The 18636-nt window shown below is 34.5% G+C and overlaps 1 protein-coding gene across 2 annotated transcripts in view; it reads right to left on the reverse strand.

Moving 5' to 3' along the window:
* Positions 1-1052: 1052 nt before the first annotated feature.
* DNAJC10 (DnaJ heat shock protein family (Hsp40) member C10) overlaps positions 1053-18636 on the reverse strand; it is a 62248-nt gene continuing 44664 nt past the window's right edge. The window contains exons 16-24 of one of the 2 annotated variants that reach the window (XM_060152502.1): positions 18442-18558; positions 14381-14482; positions 13007-13162; positions 11938-12071; positions 11227-11280; positions 10807-10954; positions 7222-7341; positions 5317-5421; positions 4057-4181 (exon numbers count right to left, since the gene is read on the reverse strand). In XM_060152502.1, the coding sequence (XP_060008485.1) occupies positions 4170-4181; positions 5317-5421; positions 7222-7341; positions 10807-10954; positions 11227-11280; positions 11938-12071; positions 13007-13162; positions 14381-14482; positions 18442-18558 (948 nt within the window). In that variant the 3' untranslated portion in view covers positions 4057-4169. Of the gene's footprint in view, positions 4182-5316; positions 5422-7221; positions 7342-10806; positions 10955-11226; positions 11281-11937; positions 12072-13006; positions 13163-14380; positions 14483-18441; positions 18559-18636 lie in introns of both variants that reach the window. The other variant, XM_060152503.1, reaches the window with a different exon arrangement.

Consider the following 18636-nt stretch of genomic DNA (forward strand, 5'->3'; position numbering starts at 1 on the left):
ACCTTTTGATCCTCAGGGAGAAACTGGTAGTCCTGAGTTCCCTCTTGGTCATGTCATTATGCCAGATGGGGTTTATGGTGAGACAGTGTCTCAGCCTCTCCTACCCACTCCAGTGTGGGTTTTTTCTCATTCACCTGATGTGTAAGAGTTGCTCAGCTAGATTCTAGATTTCTTTCAGAGGGAATTGTTCTGTACACAGCCATATATTCAATTTGTCCATGGGAGGAGGTGAGTTTGGGAGTCATCTTGTACTGGAACCTATTGACTATTTAAAAAAAAATATTTTACCTCCTCAAGATGTTTGGAATAGCAGTAGTTTAATGAAGAATTGTCTATCACTTGTTAGACCAGAGGGCAGACTGATGAAGAGCACATTTCTGGGTTTCCCTCTTTCCTACTGTGTCTGGTCATGAGGACCAATCTCAAGTACTGTTAAGTGTATGGTTTGTCTCAGGAGCCCTTGACGGACCAAGTTTCTCCATGTGCTGGGACCCTTCTATTGGACTTATCTTTTCTACTGATCTATTTTACTTACCCACTTTTGAATCTTAAGCAAACCCTAATTTAGAGCAGCACAGACCTTTGCGCATGATTACTAATTTTCAGGCTACTAAATAATTCACTCAAGTGACAAGATAATGCAATCGAGTGGTCAAGATACAACATTCCTGGATTTAATATTGATATGGGACAGTTTGGCATCAGCCTCTATCTGTTATTCTGGTTAGTTTCCGCTCACAAAATATATCCAGCTGCTAACAAGGGGATTGAGTGACAGTACAGTTGACCCTTGAACAATGTGTGGGTTAGGGTTGCCAACCCCCAGCACAGTCGAAAACTCATGTGTAACTTTAGAGTTGGCCCTATGTATCTGAAATTCTGCATCCATGGATTCAACCAGCCACGGATCATGTAGTACTGTAGAACCTATTCATTGAAAAAAAATCTTCATGTAAGTGGAACTGCACAGTTCAAACCTGTGGGTCATTTGTACAAGAACCTAAATGCAAATCTAGTGTTAAATATAAAAAAAAAAAAAAGACTCAAGCCAGTAAATCACTAACGTTTTTATATATGATCAGTAATACATTTATACTTAGCTTCGTGGTTGACCTAAATTTTCTTATTACTCTTACTAAAAACAAGATTATTCACCAGAATAATTTGGGTACATTTATTTATTTTATTTTTGGCTGTGCAGCATGGCTTGTGGGGTCTTAGTTCCCTGACCAGGGATTGACCCTGGGCCACAGTAGTGAAAACACCTGGTCCTAACCACAGGCCCACCAGGGAATTCCCGTTGGGTACATTTAAAGTTTTGGTTTATATAAAGTGGTATATTACCAGAAAGGTTATTTCCTTCTCATATTCAGAATCAATTTTATCCTGCAAGTATCACTACAGAAAATTTTAAATGCATTTTAATTTAAACTTTGTACTATTTCTTAAACAGTCATGATGGACTGAATATGAGACATTTGAGTTTGTTGGTAGACCGAAGAAATTAGACTATTATACAAAAATTGTTTAAATGGCTTACAAACACTACCTCTTCATTAAAAACTTTCTTATATAAGTATCTTTGTAAACTGTGTCCCATAGGAAACAACATAGTAATGCTTTTCTAATAACTGTACTCTTCAAAGAAAATTCCTGCTTTGAATACTGTTAGAAAACAAGCACAAATTTAAAGAAAACCTTTAAAATATTAAAGTAGTTATAGTTATTTTGAAATAGTTATTTTAAAATCTTAATCATATCCTTAAAATGAAAAAGATATGAAAGACATTAAATAAAATTTGGGAAACTAGAGCAGGCAAGCATTAATTCCCCAAACGCACATTCCCAACAGTTTCACATAACCACATTAAACATCTAATTTTCAAGTCTCGCTGCCTGATAGAATGCACTCTGGTCTGCGAGAAATGGTGCTGTGTTACCCAAGGCTAGCTGCACACAAAAATGGTGTTGCTGAAAAAAATGCCATGTTTTACCTGGCACTCTAGAGGTGCTCTACTGCACTAATGTGGCCGTTAGAACCTTTAATCCTGTCAGCATGTCAGTGAGACTGACATGATTGCAGAAAATTCTGATGCATGTTACTTTTATGCTACATGTTACTTAACACGTCTCCCAGGTAGTCCTGGCTTTTGAGCTGATTCTACAGGCACATACCTAGGCCCAGTTACAGGATACATATTTACTATTTCATTTCCTGCCTATTTCTCAACCAGTAAGTTTGGCATTCTATTTATAGGTAATAGTACAGGTATCTATAAGCTTGTTTATGGGTCCCATGTCAGAATTGTGAATTTACAGACACTAGGGAGACAGGGACTAAGCGTTGGGTTTAGTTTACTTTTGCACACTTCTGTGTCCAGCATAGCGGTACTCTCATAATTGGTACAAGTTCAGTAAATATTTACCAAAACTTCTTTAGGCATTCCATTTTGGAATTCTTGTAGAAACAAACCAATTTTGAAAATGTTCTAAGCTTTGAAAATTTAATAAATGAAAGGCACTTGCCATTACTGATCATAAGTAAAAAAGGTGGTATAAAATTAAGGTTAGAAGTGGTGACTCTTCTGTATGTGCCCACATGTGTAAAGTAGAATTTAAGATAGGAAGTTAAAAGATACACAAGAAACAATATGGGTGAGAATATGAAGAATAGGGTTAGACTTGAAAATGAAAAAATATCGATTACTTTTTGGATAAATTGCAGTTATAAATTAACCTTTATGAGGAAATTTTGGGGAATGGGGTAAAAACAAAACAAAAACAAAAAACCAAAATTCTCCCAACATAATAAAGCATGATTCAAATAGGTTTTTGGGAAAACTTAAGTTTTGAAAAAAATCTGTTGACCTCTTTTGATCAATTGGGATTTTACCATTCCATACATTCTGAATTATAACTAAATAACTACATGTTACAATGTTTTGTTAATGTGCAAGGAAAAAAAATTTGGATTCCTTGAGCCTGAACAATTAAGAAACTAAAAGATCCCATCCTTAAATTTTTATCCTTGATTTTCTTACAAAATTAACTTCAGTTGTTAGGCCAATATTTATCTGAAAATGGCAGCCTCCAACAGTAAATAATTGGAATAAACACAGCATCATTACGAGCTTTAGGAAAACAAATCTACAAAGTTAATTTTTCCTTCTTGAATAATAAACATTGGACAAGAGTGAACAACCAAAACCATGAAGGAAAAAAGGCAAATGTAAATAAAGGATATGCATCAAAACCAAGTCCAGAAATCAAAAACAGATATTAGAAAGATGCTTCAGAAATCAATAACCATCACAGGGAAAACATTATGAAAGCAATTCAGAAAATAAATGAACACATATCTTTAAAATATAGAAATATTTGGGGTACTCTACAATGCCCAGTTAATTGCTATAAATATTTTTTTCCCCTCGGGTATATGTGGATACTATAGAAATCAATAGGATTTGTTTACTTTCTGTTATAAAATTTTTTTCTCATATGTGAAAAATTAAAACCAATTCTTCAACCTTTAGAAAAGAAAATGAATCTCTTCACTATAATACAGCATGAAAATAGGGTATCTGTTTATTTTCCCACATTTTGAGTATGTTTTTTAAATGAAATACATGGTCAGATAATCAATTTCAGAGATATTTTTTAGGAGAACAGGTGACTGAAAACCAAGTTCTCTTTTCGGGCCAGCCACAAAACTTGAATTGATAAAGTACACGTTGTATAACTTAGCATGTACATAGATCATAGAGCAGGCTCATGTTTGAGCCAGCCAGCCTAAACATCTTTCTGTGGGTCAGGTCAGCAATCTGTGGCCCATGGGCTGAATGTGGCTTGTGGCCTATTTGTGTACAGCCTTGAGGCTAAGAATGGTTTTTACATTTTTTAAAGGGTTGTAAACAAAATAAAAACAGAATATGTGACAAAGAACCATCTATGGTCTACAAAGCCTAAAGTATTTATGATCTGGCCCTTTAGGGAAAATGTCTGCAGACCCTTCATTTATATTAATGTTGTACAGAATTCAAGCAGTGCAATTACAAGTCCAAGATAATGTTCATTTATTCCCATCCAGAACATGGTAACATTCCGAAAAGGTGGCTTCTGACGTCATCATCTGTCAATTTCTTTTCAATTTTTCTTCATTTTCAACATCATTAAAGTTCATCCTACAATAATAATGTAAAAGTGATTGAATTCCTTTCTCTTTCAACATCTAATGTTAAAAAGAAGTTAAAAATAATAAACTGACCTAAGTTTTACCTTTTCAAAAATAATTACTCAATATTCTTATTTAATAGCTCAGATGAAGTATACCTCACCTGTTGTAACAATGGAAAAAGGGTATCTCACAATTCTCACCTGTCCATGGCAGATAATACCGATTATAACTTTACCACACTTTCAAAGTCATATTTTGATGTGCTCTATAACTTAATTTCAGTTAGCATATTCTACTTTATGACTAATGTTTTCGATTTCAAATGTGTCACTTGAGATAAGTCACAATTTTAAAAATAAAACATCTTGAGAAAACGAACATAGCCAAAATATCAGAAAAACATTTTTGTTCACTGAAACAAAAAAAATAAAGTTTCATAACTATCTCTTTTCCATCTTTTAGGTTTGGATAAAACATAATTCTTGAGGTAGCTTGTAAAGCTTCCTATACCAGGGTCTGTAGTTCTAACATGGATCTATAAAGCTAGACATCTCTAGCCCTCTTCAGAGGCTGTGCTGTTCTTTCGTCTTTTCACCTTATAGGGAAAGAATCCAAGAAACCTCACGTGTGACTGTATTAAATTCCATTCAGAAAGCACTCTAGCATTTGTAAACTCTCTGGTCTGTTTCTAAATATGTCCCAGAATGATACTGATTTAAAAAAGGAAAACATGAATAGCCCTCTGAAGAATAGCAGGAAAGAGGCTGCAATGCTTCTTGATAAATAATTCAAGGATGGGGGGCAAGATGAATACAGGTTTTAATACATCCTGACTATACCAAGAACAAAAGAAAACTTGCTCTCCAAAGTGTTATGAGGCTCAAATCAATGCTTTTACATTTGAACAAATTTTAATAACTTATGACCATAGTCACTATTTTTCTGTTAAATGGTTTTACTTGTCCCAATTTCTAAGCATTTAAGTGTCCAGAGGCTAAATTTGTCATATTTTCCAAAGAAGAAATTTCTAACTACTTATTAATTTTTGAAGCTTCATTTTACTGTTTATTGATACATATACTATATAGTAAGAATAAATTCAAATACTGTTTGCCAGAGTCAGCTCTAGATTTAGTTCTTACCTTATTTCTCTTTCCATGATTTTGGAGATTTTCCAATTTTTCATATATTAAGGTAGTAATCTCTTTTGCATCTCTGGAATCTATTTCCTCTCCCCAAGTATTTCTCTACAATTGAAAACATTCTTCTTATAACCTTTTAAGTATCTAAGCAAAACATGACATTTCCATCTAAGAAACTTGATTAACTATTCCTTAAAGTTCCAAGTGTTGAAAACTTCAATTTCTTCAAGGAAATGCTGCTGCAAAAGCAGTTAACCAATAATTTACCTGAAATAAATACTAACAATACTTTTATGGAAACATGTAAATTAATTCCTTGATTAAAATGCATTGCTAACTCCAAATGTCTCAAAACGTCTAAATTGTTTAAGATGTCCCCAGAGGACTCAAAACATTCTAATCTAAAGTCACTGGCATAGACAAAACCTTGACCAACTCCAACAGTGCAAAGCAATGTATATTTCCTGGCTCTCATCTGCCCACAGCAGGAAGGTGGCTAAAAAGCAGGGGAGAAGACAGGTCAATACACCCAGGCCCGCTTATTTTGGATCTGGAGCCACCTGTTTCCTTCTTCCTGGTGGGAACTCCAAACTGTATGCTAGGATTTTGTTTCTGTGTATAGCTGCTCACCTGGTTTGAATTTCTCACTTCAATCACCATTCTGCTTTGGCCTTCTCTGCTGGACTTCTGGATTCTACCCCTGCCTTTCTGTTTGGACAGGGATATTTTGGGTCCTAATCTTATCCTCTGGACCCATGGTAACATCATGTTTTCAAGCAGCTCCCTGTATGGCCTGGTTAATTCTGTGACTGCTCATTATACTGATACTTCCCTAACATCATTCTACCTGAATAAGACGCCTATATATGTCACCTAATTCTCAAGTGTTCTGGGAATTGGGAAGCTAGTGATTCCAAAGGAATTAAGATTCAGGCTCTGGTATAAAGCTCCTTTACTATCACTGAGTTCTGCTTACCCCAGACTGTTCTTAAGACAGAGATAGCTTCCTCATAAACCAAAATCCTTCACTGAAAAATCTAGATGTCTGACAAATCTACATTTCTGAAATTCATCATCTAATTTCTTTAGCTCTATTTCAAAATGTATTATAATCACAAGTAAATAACACAAGCTCTTAATCTGATATTCTTAAAAAGTATCCATTACAACATTTGAAATTATTCATTTCAATGTTTTACAAGAAAACATGAATGCATGGCAGATATTTATTTTTATCACAGTTCTATTGTCAAAAATGTCTTATTTTACTTGGGAAGACAGCAAAGGTCATGAGTCCTTTCAGTTAGCAATTATACTGGCTGAAAGAGATACGCTTTTGTATCAATGACCATAGAGACCCACTGGTAAATGCCAAATTTTCTTGCTAAAAAAAAAAAAAAGCATATTGTCAGTGGCCCAAAAAAGAAATTATGAATGAACCATGGAACCTTTTATTTTATAGTCTAAACCATTAATAAGTATTCCTCAAGATAAATGCTCAGGTACTAAGGCTATTTTGTAAGTATTATGACAGTATTCTCTTAATTTTCTCTTTCTTTCCTAGAAAAACTAATTATAAAGATAATATATGTTAATTCTATAAAAGTAGGAAATACAAAACTTCACAGAAAATAATTACCTTGAATTATACCACCCACAGAAAACTACTATTAGTATTCTGGTGTGTCTATTTAGTAGTTCCCTATTCAGGAGTATAAAAATTTTAAGGCAATGGAGATCATATCAACTGTGAGGCAGAAAAATCTTTTAAAATCACTTGGTGTGTATGTGAAAAGAAGCTTGTTTCAGTGACATGCAGTGAAATTAAAAATGACAAAGGGAAAGAAACTAGAAAAAAGCGTTACCTGCTAAAGGAAAGGCACACAGAAGAAGGCATGTACATACCTTTGCCCTTTCATAGGGATAAAATTTAACAGTTGGATAGGCTCTGATACCAGCTTTCTGGCAGGTTTGAGCATAAGCTTGACAGTCTACTTTTCCAGCTTTCACTTTTCCTTTAATCATCTAAAAAGAGAAAAATATGCTTTGCTATTCTCTTTGGCATATACTATTCTGGCAACCACAAAGCAATATGATACTAAAAATTTTAAATATATATAAATCTAAGGATTTGTTACTTAAAAAAAAAGTAGTTTTAATCATTTCCATTCAAACAAGATTGCTTCCAAATTTTTACTAGCTCTGAACTCTTATTTACCTAGCACAGCCCCGCCAACAGCAAATAAACTCTCCTTTGCCTTATCAAGAAAATTGAGAAGCTTTATCCTGAACTACTTCTTCGCCTTCCTCCTGTTACCCACAATGTGTCTGTCACACCACAAACATCTCAGATTCTGTCCTCCACCTCCCTCAGATCTCTGGTCTCATCTGCTGAGGCAGCACTCTTCCTCCTGTGGAAGGCTGACTATGTCTACATTCTCTGGTCCCTCTCTCTCGGAGCTCTTTCTCACTCTTCAGTATATACACATATGAACAAAAAGAATTCCTTCCTTAATTGCACTGGTTCCTCTAGTTACCACCCTGCTTCTTTCTTTCTCTTTTTGAGCAGTTTATTCTTTGACCACTTCCTCATCATCTACTTATTATCAACACATTTTAGCTAGCTTCTGTTCTTAACTGCTCCCTTCACTGAAACCACGAGAAGTTCACCAATGACTTCTATTTGGCCAAACTGAATGGACAATTTTCAGTCGTCTTAATGGGTATCTGTCACTACTGACCACACCTTTCTTTCCTGTTTTCTTTCCTGGCTTATCACTATTCTCTTGGCTACTCTACTCCTCTGGCTATTCTTCCTCATTTCTAGCATGGGGACCTCCTCCTACACCCGCCCCTCAAATTAAAAAGTCCAATCACAGATCCATCTCTCATCAACCATTTTTTTCACTGTGAAAAATCTCCCAGGGAGACTTTATATACCTATATGCTGCTGAACCCTATTATTCCCCTTGATTTCAGTCAACTATGTACTGGCCTGTTTCACTTAAATAAGCACCTTAAACATAACATTTCTAAAATGAATCCTTTCACATTAACCCACTACTCCTGTCCAACTAGTCACTCAGTTCAGGCCAGAAACTAGGGCCATCCTAGACTCCTTTTTATACTGTACTTATCACAGACAAATACTAAATTCTAGTCATTCTTATATCTCTCTCACACTTGTTCCATTCTTTCTATCACCACAGCCATAATCCTGGTTCAGGTTATCACCTCTCACTTCAGGACAATTAAAATATCTTTGCTACCTCTAATTTTGTCCCCAAGGCTGGGGTACTCAACAGATAGACTAACTTGTGCTACGGCACCAGCAAAAACGCATGCAGATGTATGCACGTGCGCGCGCGCACACACACACACACACACACACACACACACACACACACACTCTCATAGTGAAGGTCAGAAAAATCTAGTTGACTTGTACTTTAGGTTACAGAAGGACACCATATTGTTTCTGGTGCTCTGATCTTTCTCTGATCTTGATGGCTCATGTTCAGTCCATTCAATGTGATCCTTCTAAAATATAAGATGGATCCTGACATAGCCAACAGTTCTCTTCCAATGCTTATATAGAATACATTCTGAACAGTATGAAAACAGTGAGGAAGAGTGTACAATGTGAGTAGTGTAGGCAAGCAGACCAAGCCATCTCCTTCTTGCCTATTTAAGAGCCTCAGTTTTTGCCACTCCCCTTCTGTCTTTATCTTCTGGTAATCCTGGACCAACAGTGGAGAAGCCTTAACATGCTCCACTGTCTTGTGTCCCTGTATCTTTGCAAATTCTGTCTTCTCTGTTTAGAGTACTCTCTAGCCAACCCTTTCAAAGTGCCACACTCCTAGTCATGTTGTAATTCTCATCTCAAATACTAACTTTTCTGTCCTCCTGGCATGACTCTGACCTTCTTCTTCCCATACTTTTGTTTCACTCTAATTTCACTATAGTAATGATCCTCTTGATTTATATATATTAATTTGCATTTTATTTTCCCACTAGATTAAAATCTTGTTAAAGACATGGAATTTTTGTCTTTCCATTTTTTTAGCCCTAATATTTGGCATAATGCTACTTGGTGCTTGGGATTTGCTGAATGACTTTTTAAATAATTTTCTGCTATATGCAAGATGTTGCTGCATTACAAAATATATAATTAAGTTTTTAAGGGATAAGGGAATAAAACATTTTTGTTAGACTTATTGGAGAAAAAGGAAGCATAAGAGGAAAAGAAGATATAAGTAGAAAAAAATGAATAACCTCTTACTTCAAAGACCAGTCAATAACTAAAACAATGTTTTACGGCTCCATAGGGCTTTTGAAATCCTTTTGCTAAAAAATTCCCCTGGCTTGGGATGTTCAGGTTTTGTTTTAGACTGGTGGAACTGGTACTGACTTTCTCCTTCTAATGAATATTTCATAGCCAAAGGCAAAGTTCCTTGAGTATAGAGGTGAGGAAGCTATCAGTCTGGATGAGGCCACTAACTGGACTGTTATGACAGAAACAACAAAACAGACTGCATTTAGTTTAATTTTATAAGCGTTTACTGAGTTAAGACAGAGGGCATATACAGATAGATAAGACATGTATCTTGCCCTCACAAAGCTCATAGTTTTATAGAGGAGAAAGATATCTTAATATATAGTTAACACGCATTGTATAAGCACACTGATTGAGTACCTGATATCCAGGTGACACTGCTTAAGTGGGAAGGTTAGAGAATACATAATGCCATTGGAGCTGGGTTTTGTACGATAGGGAGAAAAAAAATCTAGATGACCAAGGTAAGGAAAAGGCATTTTAGAGAGCAAACAGCAAGTACATAAGGGTACTTGTTCAGAGAACCCGGAGTACTCTGTAGTGCCTGGAGTGTAAGATGTGAGGTCAGGGAGAGAGATAAAGCTGAAGGGGTCAGAAGGGTCACATCAGAGATTTGTAGTCAAGGATGCAGGTCAAGTAATGTGGTTAACAGGAAGCCAGAGAAGGCGATATTTCAGAAAGATCATCAGGGTGGAACTGAAGAAGGTAGACTGGCAATATGAGACTTGTTAAGAGGCACATATGATTGAGTCTAGATGAGAGATGATGAAGGCCTGAACAAAAGGCAAGCAGAGGAGATGATAGGAGATGACAGATTTGAAGGGCATTTAGGAGATAGAACTGATAGGATCTAGTGACTACCTGGATGGCAGCAGAGTAATGGTGATGGGAAGAAAATAAGCAACAAGCAGAAGTGAGGTTTCTGGCTATTTTGGTTAAGAAGACAATGTCAACCAAGATAAGGATGTTAGCTAAAAGCTTTAATAAGGAAGGAAGAAATCTACTGCAAAGATTATAATCACAGAAATGGAACAGAGTTTTTTAAATTCAAGGAAACTTTTAAGAAATAAAATTATATTTACTATGTCTTATCTACTTATTAAAACATGCCAGTGACCACAACTTATTTAAGTAGCTAGACATGACTTACTTACCCTAGCCAAGAGCTCAAACTCTGGAGCAAAGTTTTGGCAAGGTCCACACCAAGGAGCATAGAAATCAACCACCCAATGGTTTTTCCCTTGTAAAACTTTTTCATTGAAAGTCTGAGGCGTTAGATCTATAGATGCTTGAGGTAAAAATCTGTGACAAGGGATGAAAATTACTTTTCATTATACAAAACCAAAGCAAACATCTAAAATAGAATATTGCAAATCTTTCTAAGTTAAATGACTTCAAAGAATGACAATGTAATAATGTAATAAAGCACAACCTTATCTTGGTAAATTATTCTTTACTAAGTACTTTAAAATGGTAGAACCTTAAACAACTCAGTAAATTTAGCTACAGACATGAGAGGAAGGTAAATAGCATTGAATATAATTTATACAATGATACATATTTTAATTACTCACCCTAGACCCCAGATTCTTAGGGAATAAGCATCCCTATTCCAACCATTGTAACTACTGAAAGAAGAAAAAATACGTAAGTTGTAGACAGTTATTTTCTATTACTGGACATGTTCAGAAAACAATCTCTTTGTAGCAATTTAAAAGATAAGTTTAGTTGACTGACTTCATCTAGCATCTCTTTTCTCAGATATACCTAGCTGCAAATACTGCTTACATGGCTTTCCAAATATATTTTTCTCTAGTCTCGATGTCTTTTTGTACTCTAGACAGACCTGAATGTTTAGCCGCCTGCTGGACATCTCCTATAGATCTGTGGTAATGGCAAAACTCAAAATCTCCAGGGCTTTACTTTCTGAACCTTTATTCCAGTTATTACTGTCTATCAAATTCCTACCCACTTTTTAAGACCCATGAGGACTAGTGGAAATAATGTGAGCAAAAACCCTCTGGTAGAATACCTGAAACCAAACAGGGGCTTAATAAGCGTTCTTCCTCTCCTCATTTTCTTTACAAGATTGTCAGCTTCATGATCAGTGGGACTATTCAATTCACTTTTCATCTTGTAAATTTCTCATTAGCACACTATCTTAAACATGGTGGGCTCCCAAAAATACTGGTGGTTTAACTTTTATTTAGTTAGGATAACTTTTAAATTTTAACTGTATAAATAAATGATTATATAAACATCTTCAAATTTTAGAGAACACTTACTGATATTGATAAGCTTTATTTGATTTGGGGGGAAAAAATCTTATCTCAGGGTATCTCCGAACATTTTCTTGGGAACAAAAAGAATGATATTGTTGGCAGTTTATACTGCCCACATTGATCAGTCCAGTTAATGTCTATAAAAGAAAAAAAGATCAAAGTAATTAGAATAAAATTACTATAACTATTTTATATGTTTACAATAGAGAAATAGTCACTGTGAGATGATTACTATATTATTTATCAGTGATTTTCACCAAAAAAAATGGGTAAGGGCTTAAAACATAACAGAACATTTATAGTAATGCACTGGAAGTCTAATTTTGTAGTCAAGAACTTATTACAATTATTGCAGATTAAATAATTGATTTTGTTCATCTATGACATGGGGAAAATTGTGTGGTTATAAAATTCAAAGTGTTAGAAACCAAGAACTAATGAAGTTCTTTGCAATGGTATTTCAAAGAGTTACTTTTTCAAATGCAGCCATGGGTCACAGCATACTGAGTCATGCCCAAATTTAAAAATTTTATTGAAAAGAGCAGAAAATTGTATTATTATGAATTTAAGATACTAAATAATTTTAACTCTTAGGTTTATTATTTATCTTAGAAATAAATACAAAATAATAATTTCATTTTCCATTCTGGTATTTAAATAATTTGTTCCTGATCCTTCATGATTTATACCGCTCTGTAGGAAATTTAAAAATATTTCATTGATCAAGGCCATTTTTTTCTTACTTTAAAGTCTCACAATATTGTGAAGAAACTGTATCCTTAAGCTCTAAAAATGAAGACGTAGAAAAAATGTTAATAGGAAATAAAGGAGATCTTTATGTTGATGCTGGCAGAAATTTGGTCAAATATACACCAAGTGACATAGAAAAAAGGGTAATTATTCTATACTATTCATATACCAGACAGAAGCAGAGTTGAAATCTAATTGGTATATAAAAAGTGATCAGAACTTTTATTAAGTGATAATCTAGAGGCGGGTTCACTCAGTTTCAAAATAATTGTTAAACATTCTTAGTAAATGTTAAGATTTACAATAAACTATTTTACTACACCCGGGCCATTCTCTTCCATTCTGGCATTAAGACTTGACACGGATGACACCATGGAGAATAGAAATCAACCATCCAGACTTCGTCATGTTTTCTTTGTTTAACTAGTTCATTGAAAGTGGTGGGTGTCAAGGAGATCACTGAAGGATTCATAAGATCCTAAAGAGAATACAGCGTTCATTGTAACAGATATAAAAAGGAGTAGTTCATTTATTCTTGGCAAATTGTTGGTATATGTCATTTAGAAAGGTTCCTGTTTCTGAATAATCAAAAGATACACTAGGATATATAAAGAGAATCTATAGTGAATTATTTTAAAAAGAAATGATCCTTAATTTATTTTTTAAGTTTGGATTTTGCCAATCAGTCTTATTAAATCAAGGTACATTTTCTTATTTTACACATCACTAAAATCATCTTAGGTAGAGAAAAGAGGCAACTTTAATTAAGGATAGAGGTAGATGAGGCAAGAGTTCCAAGAGCTGCCCAGATGTCTACACAGGCCATATAGTTCTTTTTGGAACCAATAATTGGTTTGGAAATGACCCTTTAATTATTTATGGAAAGCCTACTATTCTATTTTTCTGACATTCCGACGAGATACTGCACAACCTCAGATCACTTGCTCCAAATACTGTTTTAACAGAGCTTCAGTCTATCATGATTGGGTAATACTAATGAAGATGTTCGCTTCCCTGGGGAAACAATTAAAAACAACACAAAACAAAACACTATTACTTTGGAGGAGGAGGGAGAGATGAGCAGCACAGAAAGTAGAATGGTCACTGCACGGATAATAAGCTAGAATTGTTCATTTCTTTCTTAGGAGTTCCCCTGTAGCTATTTTAGTCAATTAAGACCATTAGTGAGAAAAAAGGAGATGTTGTAGATGTAGAGCACTTCTGGGCTAATAACACAGCAGGCTCGGCATAAGCTGCCTGGGCTTGAAGAAGCCCTCCATTGGCGGTTGGGGTAAGACTGTCCTTAGCCACATATTTCTTGGAATTATACAAGAATGGGGCTCACTGCTATCTCATCTATATGAGACTGAAAAGAAATAATCTGTGGTAATTCTACCTGAGAAAACAGGGAAAGGGGGTGACAAGACTTTATGTAAAAGTTACAATTTCATGTGTTAATAAATGTGTCCATAAGTACAAAGCACTATACTAGGTAACAAACAAAACATATACTTGCTAGAAACTCTGAAAATAAGTCTATAATATTTAAAAGAGTAGAAAATTTAACAAATTAATGTTGTCAGAAAATGTTTTGGCATAAAAAGAACAAATCCTATTATTAAACATTATCAAATATTCATACAAAGTGTAAACATACATGTAAGGTTTTATAGCCACAGGCTATAACTTAAAATACCTCTACGAACTCCAAGATCTGTTCAGCAGAGTGATGTCCTTCATATTCATGAATGTTGGACTGGTTGAATACCACTGTTGTTGGATAAGCCTGAATGTTATACTGTTAGGAATGAGAATACAAATTAAACAAAGATTTTATACACTTTACCCAATTGTTTCAAATTCATAACCAACTTGCCTTTATTTAAGTAACAACAACAAGATTTTAAAAACTCATTGCTAAACTGCTGGTGACTGAAAAATTTTAGCCTGGCCAGATTTAGCAAAGGAAATAGATTTATTGTTGTACTCCTGAGTATCTGATCCTTATTTATAGTTACTCCATTAGCCATAAAATCCACAGGCACTGAAACACTGAGAAGTGAGTATGGGTAATTATTAGCTTGGTCCTCTTCTGCTCTCCTGAACCAAGGTGTATGAGGATGTAAAGAGCAGACTAATCTCTAGCTTGAGTGTTTTTTTTTCTAATACCATAATAAACACTCCAATTTGTTTAGAAGTAGAAGAAAAATCAAGGAAATAATAATAGCAAGAATAAGGAAATAAATTAATAATTCATGTGTATAGAACCATATTTTAGGTTAAAGAATTATGAATCATGCCCTAAAAATGAGGTCACTTTTTATTCTTTGCTCAATTCAGCTTTTATGGTAAAAAATACCATAATTTCCTCCTCAGAATTAGTATGAACACTAATCCAGGAAGCACTTCTCTAAAGTTTTTCTTATTTATTTTTTTAAAAAGTTATAAAGAGATCCCTATCTGTGGATTTGCTGTAGCTGAACTTTGTATCCTCAAAGTTGAAAAGCACTCATTAGCAAATTGGAATCTTTGACTAGGATTCAAAAATAATTTTAGAAAAAGCAATGGAAACATTTATCAAACTTTCATAAATGAGCACAAATAACCCATTAGATGAACAAAACAATAATTTTATCTAACATTTGACAAGTCCTTATTATGTGCTGAGCACCTTTTTAGCAGTGACACGTGGAGTTTCTCATCTGTTCCTCACAACAATTCTATTCAGAAGCTAAAATTACTAAGTCAACTTTATAGATGAGGAAACTGAGGTACTGAGAGGCTAACTGACTTGGTCAAGTTAACCAATTATTGAGTAGTGAATCCTGACCTCTATTCCAGCTGAATTTGATGCAATAGTTTTAAATCTTTAAACTCGGCTTAATTATCTATAGGATATTTAAAAGTTGAGATTAAAAGTAGAAAAACTACAGGAATTCAAATTAATTAGTTTATCACAATATTTTATCTTTGCTTAGCACCTTTTTAAAGTCGCATACAAGGCATTCAAAACCAAAGGCCTTATTTATTTCATTTTTAAAACTTATTTTAATGAAATTTCAAACATAATGAAAAGAGAATAATCTAACAAACACTCACGTATACCTCTGCTACATTTAAAGATGATTAACTTTTCTGCCATTCTGGCAGACTGTTGAAAGTTCTTTCTTGATCCCATTTCCTTTCCTCCCTGACACCAGGAAAGAGCACGTATCCAATCCACTGATGTTTTACACTTTGGCTACATGCATATGTATCCCTAAGCAGTATACTGTAATGTTTCAGCACTTATAAATAAACTTTCTATAATTTCATCATACTCTATAGTATTCCACAACCTGCTTTTTTCATTATATTCTTGAGATTTACCCATGCTGGTAAAGACAGATCTAGTTTTAAGTCCTCTATGGTTATTCCACTCTGTGACTGGATAATTAATTTATTCATGTACTTGCTACTGTCAGCTAAACTTAAAAAAAAAAATTTGATGGATGGGGTGTATGACTACTGCTATAATTTGTACTTTCTTGATGACTAGTGAAGTCGAACATTTTCCCTTCCTTTACAAAATTTCTGTACACTTTCTCATTTTTCTTCTATTTAAAAAAAATTGATTTGTAGTCTTTAAATATTCTGGACAGTAAGGTTTTGTCAGTTATATGTGCTGCAAATATTTCCTCACTCTGTTGTTTGCTTTGACTTTATAATGTCTCTTTCTTTGAAAATAGTTTTAAACATTTAACGTAGCCAAATTCATTCCCATTTATAATTTTTATCCTTAGTGTATGTGTGCCTACACAGGCATGCATGTCTGTGTGGAATGAAATTATTCCTCACACAGATGCATAAAGATTTCACCCTACATTTACTTCTATTATGCTTGCCTTTTTTTTTTTTTTTGGTGGTGTGTGGGCCTCTCACTGTTGTGGCCTCTCCCGTTGCAGAGCACAGGTTCCGGACGCGCAGGCTCAGCAGCCATGGCTCATGGGCCCAGCCGCTCCGCGGCATGTGGGATCTTCCTGGACCGGGGCACAAACCCGTGTCCCCTGCATCAGCAGGCGGACTCTCAACCACTGCGCCACCAGGGAAGCCCTCTATTATGTTTTTAAAACACATTCTTTTTTAAAAAAAATTGAGGTATAGTTTACAATATTTAGTTTCAATTGTACAGCAAAATGATTCAGTTTTATATATATATATTTCAGATTATTTTCCACTAGAGCTTATTACAAGATATTGAATATAATTCCCTGTGCTATACAGTAAGTGTTTGTTGCTTATCTGTTTTATGTATAGTAGTGTGTATCTGTTAATCCCATAACCCTATCTGTCCCCCTTGCAAGCTTTGGTAACGGTAAGTTTCTGTGAGCCTGTTTCTGTTTTGTGTATATACATTTGTATTTTTTTAGATTCCACATGTAGGTGATTTCACATAATATTTGGCTTTCTCTGTCTGACTGACTTCACTAAGTATAATACTCTCTAGGTCCATCCATGTTGCTAAAAATGGCAATATTTCATTCTTTTTAATGGCTGAGTAATATTACACACACACACACATATCTTCTTAAGCCAACTGTCTGTTGATGGGCACTTGGGTTGTTTCCATGTCTTGGCTATTGTAAATAGTGCTGCTGTGAACACCAGGGTGCACAAATCTCCTCAAATTAGTTTTTGCTTTTTCTGGATATATATCCAGGAGTGGGGTTGCTGGATCATATGGCAGCTCTATTTTTAGTTTAAGGAAACTTCATACTGTTTTCCATAGTGGCTGCACCCATTTATATTCTCACCAACAGTGTACGAGGGTTTCCTTTTCTCCACACCCTCTCCAGCATTTATTATTGTTTGTAGACTTTTTGATGACAGCTATTTTGACTGGTATGAGGTGATACCTCATTGTGGTTTTAATTTCTCTAATAGTTAGTGAGTTGAGCATCTTTTCATATGCCTGTTGGCCATCTGTATATCTTCATCATAATAATTACTTAAAATCATCAGATATCCAGTGTTCAAGTTTCCCCAATTATCTCTATTGTTTTTTTCTGGAGTTTATTTGAACTGCATCCAAACAAGGCCTAGACACTGCATTTGAATGATATGTCTTGTAAGTCTTTTTCATCTCTTTTTTCCTTCTTTCAATGTATATATCCAATAAACTGGTGTTTGTCCTGTAAAGTTCTCTACATGCTGGGACTTGAAGATTGTATGTACCTGGTGTCACTTGACATGTTCCTCTGTCATTGGATTTCCTATACACTGATATCTGGAGGCTTGATTTAGGTTTTTTCCCCCCAAGGGTATTTTATAATTTCTAGTTCTTCCTAAACTGAAGAGTATTTATTAACCTAAGAAAATATGTTGTATGTAAACAAAAGTTAAGAAGCTTGTTTAATTTCTATTAACTACACTTAAAAGACAAAGAATAAAAACTATAGACCACCAAAAGGTAATATTAAGTTAAAAAAAATCTTAAATAATTGAAAAATCGAATAATCATGTATTTTATCAAGTCAACTAAATATTTTTCTGAGTTTCATAAATAAGACCCTGTCTACATTGAACCACATATTATCTATTTACATTTAGTCCAATCATAATTTTATATCATTTTGTTGAAGTTATTTCTTTAAATAATTTGTTACTACTCTAAATGTTAGATGTACATTTGAAAGTTATTTTATTGCTTTAACATTAGGCTGCCAAAACATTTTACAAAAACATTAATTAGAATAAATTTTTTGTACTTTGCCTTACCATGTTACAGAGTCCCTCGTGAACTGTACAATCTAATGTACCAAACTTAAGCTGACCGTAAAGATGCTTTGATGCTTTTCGTAACTCTGGCAATAAAGCTCGACATGGTGGACACCACTATGAAAGAAAAAATATTCATAAGCACTGAGCCAAATGAAACAAAAAAACACCATTTTTACAACAAGCAAATTCTAA

This window comes from Lagenorhynchus albirostris, chromosome 6 (assembly GCF_949774975.1).
Source record: "Lagenorhynchus albirostris chromosome 6, mLagAlb1.1, whole genome shotgun sequence".
NCBI lineage: Eukaryota > Metazoa > Chordata > Mammalia > Artiodactyla > Delphinidae > Lagenorhynchus > Lagenorhynchus albirostris.